Below are 16,424 nucleotides of genomic sequence, written 5' to 3' on the forward strand. Positions count from 1 at the left end.
GCGGTTTAGAATACACATTAGCATAAAAGCTATGTCACAAAAGAAGCATGCACTTCACTTATCCTAGTGTGCTTGAGATGCTTTAAGTAAGCTTGTAAGGTAAGACAAGCATTAGAGAAGCATGAAAGCATTCAAGTCAAACATATGGATGGATATAATCATGAACACAATGCATTAAGGTAAATGCACAACATCATCCATCAAGAGGTTGCCTAATCAAAGAATACGGTTCAAATCACATGGTGGCTAGCTACAACATGCAATTCAAAAGAGTTATAAGTTCGAAGACAATTCTCATCACTTGGTATTTTTTCAAAAGGTAAGCATGAAGAACTCAAAACCAAGTAACAAAATATAACCTCAATCATAGAATCCAACAAAGATTATCTAAAAATATTCATGCTAAAATAGCATGTAGGCAATAAGGGATATAGCAATGTATAGTAAACAAAGTCAATACTCCAACACTTATGATGAAAAGAGAGAAAATAAAATGAAAACTAAACTAAAACTAACTAATCAACTAACTAACTAACTAATTTGTTAACTAAAATAAATGGTTGTCAATGGTGTTTGGAAGTGTTGGATGAGGGGTAGGAGGAGGGAAGAAGAAAGGAAAAAAAGGAGAAATGGAAGGAGGAGAAGAAAAGAAATGGATGGAAGAAAGGGCATCCACGCGCACGCACGCATGGCGCGCGCGCGTCGTTGGCTTATTTCGAGAGTGGCGCGTACGCGTCATGTGCGCGTACGCGCGAGTTGGTTTGTGCGAAAGGCACAACGTTGGCGCGGCGCAGGCACAACTCTCTGGAAAATGTATGGAGGTTGGAACTTCTCAATCCACGCGTACGCACGCATGGCACGCGCGCGTAGATGGTCGGAAATGCTGTAAGTGCGCGTACGCGCCATGTACGCGTACGCGTGGATGGTGCTCTGTTTTTAAAAAATTTTTGTTTTCTATGTTTTTGCACCAATCCAAGCATTCCAAACCTCCAAACAGCTACCAAAACACCATAAAACCTTATTTAACATACTTAAACTACCAAACATACTCAACTAACTAAACAAAACATGAAATTAAGCTAATTCTATCAATATGTACAAAAGAGAAAATGAAAGGATTTTACCATGGTGGGTTGTCTCCCACCTAGCACTTTTGTTTATTGTCCTTAAGTTGGACTTATGGGGAGCTCCTCATCAAGGTGGCTTGTGCTTGTATTCATCTTGGAACTCCCACCAATGCTTGGTTCTCCATTGTGCCCCAAGATTCTTCATGGATTGAGCCAAGTCTTGATGGAGTTCTTCACAAGCTTGGGGCTCCCAAAGTTGATCCTCTTCTTGTAATCCGGGATCCCACACTTTGTTTTCACATCCGTCTTGAGGTTGATCATCATTATTAGTCCAACCGGGTGGTGAGTGAGGTGAATTCTCTATATAGTGGCCAACAATCCTCCTAGACCCATCTAATTGAGCACTACTCCAACCTTTATATCTCATGTTTGATGCATCAACCATAATGAGCCTTGATTTGCAACGCCAACCACGAAACCTTTTTCGTTTACGCTTCATCCCACAAAGCTCCTTGAATGAGAGAATGGATGGTGGTGGCTTGGGGAGAGGTATCTCCAATGTGCTTGCAAGCTCTACTCCCTTGTTTGCTTCCTTGTCAATCTCCACCTCTTCATAAACTTCTTCATTTTCAATCCTTTGTTCATCAACCTCCTCTAACTCTTCAACATCACTCAAGTCATAAATGGGAGGTTGAGAGAACTCTACCTCCACATCACTTTTAAATTCATTGGGAGAAGGTTCTTCAAATTCAAAGGATTCTTCACCAAGAAGATTGGGTGCATGATCTTCATCACCAAGGGAACTCAATTCTTGCTTCATGCTCTCCAAGTCTTCATATAGAATATGCCTCGGAGGTTGTGCACATTCCTCCTCAACATCAAATTTACTCTTCTTGGAGGGATTTTCTTTGATTTTAGCTTCCCATGGAGGTTCCGCATCTCCTAAGTCTTCAACCACTTCTTCCTTTACTTTAATAATCATAGGCTCCTCCAATTGTTCTAACACAAAGTAGCATTCCTCCTTTTCCACCGGAGTTTCCAATCTTTCCTTCATGCTATGCTCTTTAATTGGTTCTCCACATGTGACCATGGGAGTGCTTTGAGTGCTCAAGCATTGGGAGGCTAAAATGCTTACTACCTTGGTCAAGGTAGCCATAAATTCTAGTGTCTCCCTTTGCATTTCTCCTTGCCCTTGAAGTATAAGGCTAAGGGTTTCATCCATTGAGAATTGGGGTGGATAAGAGGGTTCATTGTCTTGGAGAAAGAGTTCATTATAGGAAGGTGGTTCTTCTTGGTAAGGTGGTGGTGTGTATTGAGGTGGTTCTTGGGAGTAGTAATCTTGGAATTGTGGTTCCATGTATGGCTCATATGGTTCAAAAGGAGGTTGGTATGGTGGGTAAGGATCATGGTCATATGGAGGTGTTTGTTGAAAATAGGCTTGTGAGTGTGGTTGAGGGTCATGTTGAGGATATGACTCATAGGCATATAGTGGTGGTTCTTGGAAATCACAAGGAGATCCACCATAGCCATTTGATTGATATGCATCAAAGAGTGGCTCTTCCTCATAGTGCATTGGTGGGGGTTGTTGCCATGATGATTGATCATAAGCATATGGCTCTTCCCACCTTTGATTGTCCCATCCTTGATACACATCTCCATTATAGTCCTCATCACCTACAACATAGTTGTAATCACACTCATAGCCAAAATGAGAATTCATAATGGAAAGAGAAAACAAAAATCAAAAGATAATGGAAAATAAGAGAAATAAAATTCTACAACTAGCAAATAAAGCAAAAAGCAAGATATTCACACTATTCACATATGTACAATAACCAATAACATAACACCATTGCAATTCCCCGGCAACGGCGCCATTTTGACGAATGGATTTTTGACGGTTTAGAAATTCACTAATAAAATCTCGTTGTAAAGTATAGCTTCTAAACCAACAATAATCCTTTCATACAAAAATTTGTTTGTCACAAGTAACAAACCCCTAAATTCTATAAACCGAAGTATTTAAACCTCGGGTCGTTCTCCCTAGGAATTACAATGAAGTGTCTTGTTATTGGTTATGGATTGTATTTTGGGGTTTTGGGATAAGAGACATGAAATGTAAATGACAATGAAAATAAACTAACAACTAAAAAGTACTTGGTAAGGTTGTGAGAATTAGAAGTCATATCCTAGTTATCCTCCTTGATTGTGACCACAATTGTCCATTGCTACCACTTAGTTAACCTCTAATAATGGAGGAAAGTCAAGTGGATGAATCAACTTGATTCCACAAGTCCTAGCCAACTCCCAAGGGAAAGACTAGATTTAGTGGTATCTAAATCAATTAGCAACTTCTAATTATCAATCAACAAAGACATTAGATAACTCAAGCGTCACTAATTACTCTACCATAGCCAAGAGGAACAAAATCTATACTAAAATCCAACCAAGCATTTCATCAAACACTTGGAAGGCATAAAAGAAAAGCAAAGTAAATTGATAACAAAAATAGAATCTAACAACAATTATGGCAATGAATTAACAACAACAATCAAAAGGAACACAATTATTATGAATTACCTCTAATTGAATTGAAAGAAAATAGAAGGAGCAAAAGTAGATCTACAACAAAACATAAGAACAACATAAAGGAAATTACAACAAAAGAATAGAAGAAGAATGAATGTAACAACAAGGAATTGAAAGGTAGAAGTAGAAGAAAGCAAAGATTAAAACCTAGATCTAAGAACTAAACCTAATTCTAATCCTAATTCTAGAGAGAAGAGAGAGCTTCTCTCTCTAGAAATTAACTCTCACCACTAAACTAAGCTCAAACTAAACTAATGGTAACTAACACACGTTTCCCTCTTCACTCCTTGGGTTAAATAGCATCAGAAATGAGTTGGATTGGGCCCACAAGGCTTTAGAATTCGTTGGCCACGTTTTGCTTTAAGTGAACTAGGTGGCAGCAACAGCGCGTGCGCGTACTTTGCGCGTGCGCGCCACCATACGTGTAGCAACTATGGCAAATCTTATATCATTTCAAAGCCCCAGATGTTAGCTTTCCAACCCAACTGGAACCGCATCATTTGGACCTCTGTAGCTCAAGCTATGGCCGATTAAGTGCGAAGAGGTCGGCTTGACAGCTTTCCGGTTCTTCCATTTCTTCATGAGTTCTCCAACTTTTCATGCTTTCTTTCTTCATTCCCTTGATCCAATCTTTGCCTCCTAAACCTTAAATCACTTAACAAACATATCAAGGCATCTAATAGAATCAAGGTGAATTAAATTTAGCTATTTTGAGTCCTAAAAAGCATGTTTTCACATTCAAGCACAATTAAAGGAGAAGTTATAAAACCATGCTATTTCATTGAATAAATGTGGGTAAAAGGTGATAAAATCCCCAAAAATCAATACAAGATAAACCCTACAAATGGAGTTTGTCAACAGTCAACTACTAAAATGGAGACAAAATAACATCGCTCGCTTTAACGCTGACTCTCATAAATGTTCTTGTATTTGTAACTTTTTTTTTCGGCACTTCCTCTTAGTTAAAAATATAATCATAATAAGTTTTTAGTTATTATTGCTAGGGGTGTTTACAGATGGGATATGACTGAAATTTCGATCCAATCAGCACTTAACTAATTAGATCAAATTCGATATTCGCACTTTTTATATTTGGATCAGATATCAAATAAATATATCCATAAAATAAAAAATATTAAAAAATTTTATTTTTGTAAAAAAAATTCAATAATTTTTTTTGCTTACTTTTGTAAACATATTGACTTCAATCTGATTAGAGTGTAGATCTGATTCGATCCAATCCGATCATCTTACAGATCAGATCATATCCTCAAATTACAGATCAGATACGTATAAATACTGTGGATTTATATGGATATGATATAATCTATGAACACCCGTAACTACTACTATAGGTTCATTGTTGCAAAAGAATGCTTCTTTTATTATAAACCATTATTAGATCTTAATTACCATTAAAATAACTTAATTGTCAACAAAGAGATAATACTTATTAGTATCTGAAATTATGTTCTTATTTGAATCCATAGTTGTAAAAACCGAACTGGATCGGTTGGTTCGACCGAAAAACTAGTGAACCGGACTAGAACCGAATCCTAGTTCTGTTCGGTTTACTCTTTGGACCGTTTAAGGAATTGCACCGATGTGAACCGGTGCAAACCGGTCTAACCAAACTGGTCTGCTTGAAAAATTGTTTAAAATGTCTCCACAACGTCTCGAACCAAGAACCTTGGAGCAAAAACAACCTCTACTTGCCACTTAGCCATTGCACTTATAAGTATTATATTTGACAAATACTAATTATATAGTATACATAAATATCTAATTTAATTTAATTTTTATTTTTTTATTTTAAAATTAATTATATTTTAATTATATACCATTATTAATATAAATATAAATCTCACTAAAAATTTATTAATTTACTTGATCTATTATATTGCTAGTAATATTATTAACGTTATTTGTTTTGATGTTAGTGTTAAATTCTACTGTATTATAGTTAGATGACAGACTTTGTGATTTAATCATTTTTTTAATCAATGCTGAACCTTTGGCCCAGGGTGGATAGCTCGGTGTTGCCGCGCAGTTAGAAAAAATCACGTGACTCAGGGCGTGAAAAATCATCAAATTTAGGCGGGAATGCAACCCGATGAGGTAGCGTGCAGCAGGTGCTGTGCAGTTAGGATTTGACGTGATTGACATCTGAAAATGGGAACACCACGAAAGGGTCTTCGGGTTACAGTGCTTTAGGGATGTAAAGGTCTACATTGCCCCTACATGTAAGCCGTGAATTTTTCCTCCTTTTGGTGCTCCGCAAGTTATCTCTTCCAACATATCATGTCTATCCAACTGAGGTTTCAATGAAAACAGGTTTCTAAAAGTGAGTCCCAGTGGTGCCCTCATCCATAACCATTGTATCTTTTGTTTCTCACTGTGGCCAACCATGCATCAATTTTGTTGACAAGAGCGGCATCAAGGTACATTTCAGAATCCTCCAAATCAACAGAGGCAGTGTGATACATCCCGCGGGATCATCAACGGCAGAGAAGCTGAGCCTTGCCACTGTTGTTCGCAACACATTCGTCAGCTGAACATGTCCTCCAACCACAGAGATAGTCATCCGACAAAGAACCCAGAACCAGTAAAGGGGGAGGAACACTCAAAAGATGCTTCACAGAGGTTCGTTCCAACTTCGTAGCCTCGTAGAGTTACGTTATCTGTAATCCAAAAACTTGTAACTGTCTACACCGAATGGCAATTCCCACAAACATTTCTAGGTCGGTGGACGTTGCCGGAGGGTCCGACTGTGAGTCGCCCGGAGGTTGAGAGTGTCAGTCCTCCCCCCCACCGAATGCCACACGTGCGTCTACTGTACATCGCATACCAAACAAGTGTCCTTCTTTGTGTGTTTATTTTTTGATTTAGTGTGTTTATTTTTTTTTTTTTGGTACCTGAACTAACTTCTAATGGGATTAACTTAAAAAAAAACAACGAAATACTGTAATCAGCCGTTGTCCAGCCCGAAATGAAAGGGTTTTTTTTCTTTTTAGGCTACATCGCAAATGAAGTTTTCTGTCTTCAGAAATCGTGAGTCGGTCCTGTCATATACACGGGGTTGGGAATCTAAGCTTACAGTTTTTATTTTAACTGTAGTTTGCATAAGTGTGTACCTGTTAGTGGGCCTACGTGCAGACTTGAGAAACATAACCAACATGTGTAAGCATAATGTGGAATTACGACTGTCGATGCCTCAACACAATGTTGTTGGTTAAGCCAAACTTTCGTGTTAGCTACTGACTATTGATGTTGTGCACAACGCAGGCGGCTGACAACCCGTTCATGGAGAAGATCTCCTGCAGGATACGACTTCTTCGAGACTCTTGTCACTATTGGTTTTAGGTCACTAACCCCGTCTGACTCCACCTCATCATGTGCTAGGCGCGCAACTCCCCCCACTGCTAACAGGTAAACACCACAACATACGCCCAACTGGGGATTGCTCTCCCCTTTCAATTTACATCGTTCTATTCATCTCTTGAGAATGAAATGCCGTTATCATCCTGATCTACCCAGGCAGACACATGGCCGGTCAGTCCAGTCGGCGGCGTGCACCCTTTCATCCTATGCCAGCATCCCAAATGTAAGTCTGTAAATCCAGCTTTATTGTACTTATTTTCTGATGATACCCAACCCGTGCATTTGTAATATAGTTAAATACGTCAGTGAACCACTTCCGCTTACAGGACTGTAGCCCCATCGCACTCAGTGTTATCACCAGCGTTTCTGAGTTGAACAAAGAAATACGGAGGTTGACCAAATGCATATGCCAGCATAATGAAGTTGTGGAAGACTTTAGACATGCACTAACTAGGCTGGCGAACATTCGGAATACGGAGCAACAACGTGAATGCAAGTGCCGAGCCAGGTGCACGTGTCGGAAGGCCATCCGAAGTAAGCGCTGATTACGAATGGATGGCCTCACAAAGGATGATGATCAGTGTATGAAGAAGTCACTGTTACATGGGGACGACCCAACTTATGCCCCACCTTTGGACATCAGCTACAGCATGGACCACATACCTTTCAGAAGCAACAGGACAAAGAGAGGCCATCGTACTCAATGGAATGCTCGTGACAAACCTCAGCTTCCTAATTCCCTCCCGGTAGTAAGGAGTAATGCGAAGCCGTGTAGTTCTGAATTCGTTCAACTGTATACAAAATTCAACTTCATTCTTTGGGGAGAAGGATTAATATCTCTGTCGGATTGTGACATGTAATAGGTTAATCTGACCGGGGAAGCTGGTGCTGCAGATCGCCGGACTCGTAGGCGACGGAGCAACTCGCCATGGCGATCTACCACACTTCAGAAGCACTATAACTTTCTTGCCCCGGTATGTAGCGATGGCGTTGTCCATGAGTTGGAACTCCTCGCCATGAATGCCAAAAAAATACCCAAGGTATGGTCACCCTTGGGAAAATCTTAACCTCGGAGCATTGTTAGTCGGCTGGATCTGTTCCGGTTTTTTAACATGGATTCAGTGTTGCAGGCCTTCAAGTTGGCGTTCTTGCCCACGCGCGGCATGGATCTTGCTGGAGTTGAGCTCGCTGTGGCCGCATACATCTTCAGCAAGGATCTCCCTAAAAGGTACCGTTGTTGTGGTAGTTAGCTCGTTATCGTACTAGCATCCGCTCCGTGTACACACTGTAGTTTACTGCGTATGTTGATCTCTAGTATGAATGACTGATACTCCGAAAGAATCCTCTTAAATTATGATCCAAATGTTACTCTCATGATTACTACTACGCATGTTTTAATTCTGAATTTAGTATATCATTCTCGTGATTGGTACTAAATGGGAATGTTTTACGTAATTTCCATCCATGTTTGAGTATTGCCCCAAGAGCAAACTAATATGGTTCCGAGCATTGCATAATTCACATGTGAAAATCCTGAAATGCTACGTTCTTCGCAACGTAACTCACGGGTCAAAGTTTTTGAAGTTATGCTTACTCATACATTTCCTGCAACTAATTCATCTGAACACACACGTTGAGGTTTTAACGGTTGCGAATCATGCCTGCCTCTTCTTACCAGTGAGATTCTAGCTGACATCGGGCACTGCGTTGCGGACAAGACGGCTTTACTGACGCTTGCCCCAAATGAAAGGGTCATGGATGACGTGAGTCTCCTCCATGTTTCTCTGTAGGATATGTTTGTTAGAAACTCTATCGTCCGCCAATTTAGTCCACTGCACAGCAGTGAATGGGTTCCCGAGTTTTTGCAGGTTATTTCCGTCGTGGCCATGATGTTGTCAAAGACATCCAGCTCTCACCAATGGTTCATGCCAACAATGATAATGGTGAGTTAGAACATTTGGAAGGCCTGTTACGTTCGTGTTATGGTTATTCGTTGATGAAGATCAACTTAACTTGATTCCTTGACTAATTCTCTACGGTTTCACACATGGCCGCAACCCCCCTGGGCTTTAGCAAGATGCACTGCAAGGAACACGCCTGACGCAGGCTAACTTGGACGCGGTGGTTTGCAACCATATGAGGTGCAAGGTCGACAAGGTGACTAAGGTTTGATTCTCTCTCTGCCTTATTTATTTTGGATTCTTCAATTCAGTATCCCATACAAAATTTTGGCAGCTAATATAGTTTTTTTATGGACATCGAAACATGCAGATTTTCCAACCCATGTGGACTGACGGACATTGGTACCTGATGGTTATCGACGTAAGACGGAAGAAGCTTATCTATTACGACTCACTCAAATGTTCACGCGAGACAGAAGGCAGAAAGCTTGCTATGACGCAAGTGGTGAGTATAGCCATTGGCTGCAAGTTGGTTCGCACGGGTAACACCTACTGCACGATAAACCATGATGAAGGCATTCTTTCTGTTATGTCTAAACTCGTAACATCAGCCATTGTCTTCCCTTTATTTTTTTCTGATTATTTTGGCTTCTTCTACCTGACATCTGTTGCTTATAACTGAATTGACATATATTTATACTTGGAGTGTTCTGTAGCATAATCTTGTGGTTTGAAATTTTGGTTAAGCCATCTGGAATTTTGGCACTGTTGTTAGTATCCCGTTGGCCGAATGATCTATGATGCTCTCGCACGACCCTGCAGTACGGTAAACAATACCTGTAGGTTTGTTAGGTTTTGTCATCTGTACCGTTGTGTCGTTGATCAAAATAGTCTGAATATGTTAGATGCTATTCAAGGTTTATCTTTATTTTTCCAGATACTATTTTAAGTCGAGTTTCCGACCTAAACTGTGGATATTGTATTCAGAGTTGTATTTTGCAATCATTTGTTTCATGAGTAGGCACTGCATCTGGAGTCGCTAACTGTTGGAAGCAAGTGGCTATCTAGTAGCAATGCGGAAAGGCCGCGATTTTCGTCGTACAAGTACGAGGAGCCTGTGGTTCCTCAGCAACATCGGCGCTCGTGAGTTGCCCTTTAACCGTCACACACGCTGACTCTATGTGGAATTTTTTTGTTCAGATGTTGGGTAGTGTTAGGCTCGGGTTAGAAGCTCCGTTGATGGTGATTTGATGGTAAGACGTCTGATTTGTGTGTGAAATGGTATAGGTTGGACTGCGGGGTATGGGTGTTGCATTGGATGATTAGGGGAGCGCTGTGGGCCATACAGAGTGTAACGGTGGGTATTTCACATGATACGTGCAATTTCTTTGCATTGCGTTTTACATACATTTGTTATTTACCATGTCTTTTTTATTTGAATTCTAACTTAATTTATCAATCTGATTGATTTGTAGGCGGTGAACGACCAAACTCGGATGTGAATAGCCATCGATCTTGTCCTGAGGTCCCACAACCCGATTGCTGTTGATGTCGTCGAAAAGGCTATGCGTCACTGGAAGAAGAAGGTGGCTGCTTCACGTCAGTGTCGTGGTTGACGGTCTTCACCTTTGCAGACATTACGACTTCTTTTTTGGGGCAAATTTCGTTGCTGTTAACTTTTGGCAGACTTTTTTCATCGATATGCCTCCGACATGGTTACTTGCGCTAGCGTTAGTTACTTTTTGCGACCTGGTTGGCGACTCAGATGAAACCGTGTGACCGAAATCGTACCCGATTCCTAAATTCCAACGAGACTCCTATGTCACCCGGTCGCAGAAAAGATGGCTGCGACCTGATAAATGTATCTGGGTAAGACGCTTCACGTCAATGTGGGAAGGGAAGTGTGGGGGCAGTGCAAATAGCGTTCCGTCGTCGCAAATATTTTTGGTATAGTCGTTTCTCAAACTACCCAGGTGGTGCTACAAAGCGAGGATGACTATTTTTTGTATACGCTTTCGTTATTCTCAATGTAAATACAACTGCCATTTCGTCAAAACTAATGAAGGTAAATATCAATGACCTTAAAGTCGTTTTTTACATACATACAATGGTCAGTAAACCCAATACGACTCTATCGCATATGTTATCTTCGTGGACTTGGTTGTAATTTATTAATGCTTTGATTACTCTGTTGTAGAATTTGACGCCCAATCTGATACGGAATTATCAACTACATATTTCCAATCTGCTCTATTTCATCGTACCATTGATCATTTTATTCACTACGTTATTTAACTACACCACATTTCTAGTTTAACTGCAACATGGCTTCTCCGTATTATAGTAAGCCTTATGCCACTGGGAACTGCCATACCCTGAATGTAACAACCGACATGGGACCGCATATGAAGTAATTAAGACAATATGTTGCAAATTGCTTTGTTCACGTAACTGGTCTTAGAAACAACCCTCCTACCCCCTTCGTAACTCGGTCTGGTGGTTTGATTTCGGTCATACTGCCACATAAAGTGGATATACATACAAGGCTTAAAGATTTGTGGTTACAACATATTGGCTACTCACGAAAGCATTCTTGTCATACTTATTTCAAATGTCATCACCACATTGACCTACCCTAGCGAAAACAACACAACCAATGTAACCTTGCATTACAAAACCACTACATATGTCGAATACACAACACAGGATTAACAAGCAACGGAACGAAAACCCTGTTATAATTAAACTGTTACACATTCCTGTTTTCGTAGGAGCGCTCATTATTTCTCACAATATGAATCTCGTCTCTCAAATGTGGGATGCCACACCTTGCCACCATCCTGCGTTTTACATCAGCATTCCTGGAAAATTGAATGGATCCCTTAAATGTGCTGCCACCATTATGGAAGCCGGTTGCCAGACCTATTTGCATTGGAAGAATTTCTGTTTACATTCTGAAACGCATGGTGAGAAGCAGTTAGTTACATCAATACTCCAGCACATTTTAAAATGATATGTTCGGAGAAAAAGAATTATTCTCGTAATATAATTATGACGACAACTTAGCATTGGTAGTTACTAAAGCTCAGGAGCTTTCACACTTTCCTTGCATCAATAAGTTTAGACATTACATTTTTCGAATCATTAATCGTTTAGAAAAAAATTTTAAAGCAAACAGCAACATACCACCCATGTAAGTATTTTTTTTCTTTCATTTAAACAAATTCATGCATAACTCCTAGGATTCCCTCATTCCTTGCAATCGTTTTTCTTATCAACTCCAACAAAATTTACCATTGTCTACCTTGCTCCACTTTTATGTTCTCCCTTCTCTATATAAAACATCATTTAAGAAGTTCTTCTAATTTAGTCTATTAATCTACGCTACTCTTCCATACTTGACCTTGACGATTCGAAAATAAAGTCGTACTCCATCGTTTAGTTTTTAGTATCATCAACCCTTGCTCTCTTCCCCAAACACCCACTTCAAGTGGAACACAAAAGTCACTGTCCAGACATGAGATAAGTTGGATAACTACTGAATAAAACTACAGGAGGTGTAGATGATGGAATATGCATACCTCAAGCACCCACTGCAGGAAGGCATCTGAACGTGGGACGTTAAGATGACTCGGGGTGAAAGCGGCCGCGCGCTCCGGCGATGCGTTCGTGGCAGGTGGTTCGGAGGCAAGGCCACTGTGTTGTGTAGAGCAGGTGGGGGCGGCGAAGAACTGTTGTATATGCTGGCCCCCAAGGAAGAAGTTGCCGCCGCCACCCCCTCCCGGGTTCAACCGAGGTAAACACGACTGGGTTACGTTAGACTCGACGGGACTTGGTATGTACCACTCCGATCCTCTCCGTATGTCCAGGCCTGATTCACCGACTACTGCCTGCAGATCGTGTTACACGGTATTCAGGCGGGATGTAAACATATCAGAAATGTAGATATGGGAAGCAAACAAGATAACAACGGGAAGCAAGATGCTCTAGTAAAAGTTAAAATGAACTTTGTAAGTCGTAACAGTTAACAAGTGCAAAGCAGTCAACGCATACTAATTATATGTACGACACTTTACAGTGGACCACGAAGCAACTCATACTTCATAATTTTAACATGAATGATAATTCTTTGCCAGAATCACCTCATACTTAGCATAGCAGCACACAGTAGATGATGGTAACTGCAAACCCTAAACACATCTTAATTTTTGTTGCATGCATCCTGTTATGTTCGTATGCCAAATACATTAACTATTGCAGCGGCATATTTCCAAGTAATTAACTCCTCCAGTGTCCGTGTCTATGATGTGTCGGGATCGGAGACGAAATGTTAGTACGGACTCCATATTCTCTTACTACCACCGTATGACACTTATTGTAATGAAATTTTGTGTCAGAAAAGCTAATACAAGTTTCGAAAGTGCTCACTATCCGTGCATACCCAAATGGAATCTAGAAAATGAGTGTAGGGAAGAAACATACCTCTGTGCGGCCATGTCATTCGTGAAATCCGCTGGGGTCTCCAGATGATGAATCCTCGCGAGTCAAGGATAGCCCTTCTCGGACTCCGGTATGGCTCACTTCCCGTTGTGAGGAGCATGTCCTCTTTGTGTGACCTGGTTTCCCGCAAGAACTGCAGCAACGCCTCTTGCCCCCGGGCTCGTCTTGTGCTGCAGTGGCGGTCTCCCTACCATGCTTAGGGGCCCCCTTTGTCCTGGCAAAGGACGGCTCCTTCACAACTTCCTTCTGACTCACTGCAGCATGATGATCAACTGTGTTGCCAGTTTGTCCGTGTAGTTTCTGTGCCAATGAGGCTATGACATCCCTGGCCAATGTGAACTTAGCAGCATCCTCGGAGGCAAGTTTCGCGACTACACTCATCGCACTGGATAAAGCGACGTACCTTAGTAATCAAGAACCGTGCGTCTCTTCCCGTTCTGTTTCTTTTGGCGTCCATTCCTTGGCGTCTTTACACCACCGCCTCAATATCAAACTGGGCGAGATCTCTTCCAACCCCTCATACTTCATCACAGAAAATATGTGGGTGCACGGAATACCTTCACTGTTCCACATATGACAGTCACACTCAATCTTAGGCTCAGTTGGATCATACAACACCCTGCGGACACTACGACGGTTCGCCGTGCTTGAGAACTTGTACACCGAGGTTGTGCTGATGGTGTCTTTTCCCAGAAATAGTAATCCCCCGACCGCTTTGATTTGTTTCCTGACCTCCTTGAAGACACTTCCAGTGTATATCTTCGAAGCAAATAGCTCAATCTTATCCAGACCTGTGATCAACACGGGCGTGTAATACGTCGAATAGAACTGGGCTGTAACCTCGTTATTGCGATAACCTTCACCACCCTATCCAAGCTATGAACCAATTCCAATAGGCTATTTGTTGACTTCAGAAACCCTTTGACGAATGCATTTATCCCCTCACACCTCGAAGTTGTCCTGTAGCCGGTGCAGAAAGTTCCCTGTAGATATGTTGTTGCCCAACTGTGTCGTAATTCGTATGTGCTTTTTACCCAACTGTTGTTCATTAGACCAAGACTTTGCACGGTCGTCGTCCAGTGATCCTCAAACACCAGAACATCGAGATTTGCGTACATTTCCTTCTTGAAGACCTTCCGAAAATCAGGCTCCTTCACCTGCATCACACAGTTCTTTTCCAAATGCCACCCGCAAAGCCGATGCCTGGCTGAAGGAAGTACATCATCTATCGCTGCTCTCATGGCTTTATCCCCGTCGGTGACCACGACGGAAGGCTTCTTATTATCCATGATGTCCACAAGATTCAACAAAACCCACCTATATGTACGGACCTCCTCGTCCTCGAGTAACGCAAACCCAAAAATCGCAGTCTGCTTGTTGTGATTAGATCCAGAGAAGACTACTAGAGGCTTCTTGTACTTGTTGGATCGGTATGTTGCATCAAATGCAACCACGTCGCCAAACAGCTTATAATCCGCCATCATCTGTCCATCAGCCCAGAAGAGACTCCCTAGTCGACCCTCTAATGGTTTCGTGTATCTGGCGACGGACATGATGTCGGCGTTCGCCTTACCCTCCAAATAACTTATCGTTGCTGCCGCGTCCCCGTCATTTATTTGAGACAGTCTCTGGATGTGAACATAGTTATACAGATCTCTTTTGGTAAACTGAAGCATCCCGTATCCTCCTGACTGCCCGGCCATGTAAGCCATAATCTTCAATGTGGCTATACCGAACTTCTTCAAACTATCGACCTGTGCCTTATTGCTCTCGCTCAAACTCCGATGACTAGGAAGAAGATGATTAAACATAGTTGCAGCAAGAGGGTGGTTGTGGCTGTCGTCGATCCTCCTGACCTTCCAAACCTGATCTTGTGCATCTAAGTAAATTTTCATCTTTGCCATACAACCCGTGCGACTCTCCAACTTCTCTTCCCGGACTCTGTCTGGACGATCGTAGTGTTTCGCATGCCTTGTACCCTCCCGGTGGCAAAAAAAAGTCTCGCCGCACCAAAACACCGTCTACTCGAGCCACGTCACCCTTCCTTACACCGAACCCCCTTAACCGGGCAAACTGTTTGTACGCTGCATAAGCCTCTTCCTCGGTGTTAAACACATGGTCCATAAAATCCTCCACGGACCTGCAGCTGGGAGGATCCCCGTCACTTGGCACCAGGTCTACGCCCAATCCATTCCCGTTCACCTCTTCATTCATCTCGCATCCCTCAGAGTCAGTCTCAAAAGAATGTTCCTCGTCCTCCCCACTAGAGCTAGCCACACCAGAAAACACTTCTTCACTTAGCCAGTCTCTGTCATCGTCACCACAACTAAACTGAGAGGTGGAATCCATCTTCAAACTCACAGGACTTCAATCAACTGGAAAATTCCCCTTCATAACATGAAACAACCACAAGTGATGGAAATGAAGAAATTTATTCAACCAATTAAAAAATTTATGACAACCTGAGCATATGTAATTACTTAAATTAGCCTAAAAAACCATATGGTTTTCACCCATCCTGTTACAAATGAAACGTGAATCAATGACCACTCCCGGACGGGGAAGATCATATAATACTCTGAAATCAAATACAGGGATACGACCGGCATATTTTTTCAAGGTTAAAAAACATATGACATCATTCTTTAGCCAGTAGCTGTTTATTTTTAGGAGCCTACATATTTGTGTGCGATCAAGTATTTCCTCCCACTACATCTAATTAGTGCATCTTCCCCTACAAAAATAAGTTAACCCCGACGGCTTTCGGAATACCTTTACGGTCAGTCGACATCTTTCACAATTTTCTAGCTAAATGGTTCGTTAACTCGAAAGATGGTTAGTTATATAGTATGCATTTAACTGAATGATGCAAAAAAAAAAAAACTTCTTTCCACAGTCACTAAAATAACTAACACATTCCTAACATTTTCATCACCGAACAGCACATTTCAAATGATATCAATGGTTGCAAAGGGGAATGTCTAAT

At 41.5% G+C, this 16,424-nt stretch overlaps 1 protein-coding gene and 1 pseudogene across 1 annotated transcript; one reads left to right on the forward strand and one right to left on the reverse strand.

The window, feature by feature from the left end:
• The first annotated feature begins 7,588 nt into the window (after positions 1-7,588).
• On the forward strand, positions 7,589-10,085 carry LOC110264498 (uncharacterized). Its single transcript, XM_021106673.2, has 8 exons — positions 7,589-7,783; positions 7,901-8,077; positions 8,168-8,265; positions 8,716-8,800; positions 8,906-8,980; positions 9,111-9,203; positions 9,309-9,443; positions 9,960-10,085. The coding sequence occupies exons 1-8, from the start codon at positions 7,589-7,591 to the stop codon at positions 10,083-10,085; spliced, it is 984 nt and encodes a 327-aa protein (XP_020962332.2).
• A 3,350-nt stretch (positions 10,086-13,435) lies between these two features.
• On the reverse strand, positions 13,436-15,787 carry LOC107606830 (protein FAR1-RELATED SEQUENCE 5-like; annotated as a pseudogene).
• Positions 15,788-16,424: the final 637 nt, after the last annotated feature.

Source organism: Arachis ipaensis, chromosome B7, assembly GCF_059453495.1.
Source record: "Arachis ipaensis isolate K30076 ecotype BB chromosome B7, ASM5945349v1, whole genome shotgun sequence".
Lineage (NCBI taxonomy): Eukaryota > Viridiplantae > Streptophyta > Magnoliopsida > Fabales > Fabaceae > Arachis > Arachis ipaensis.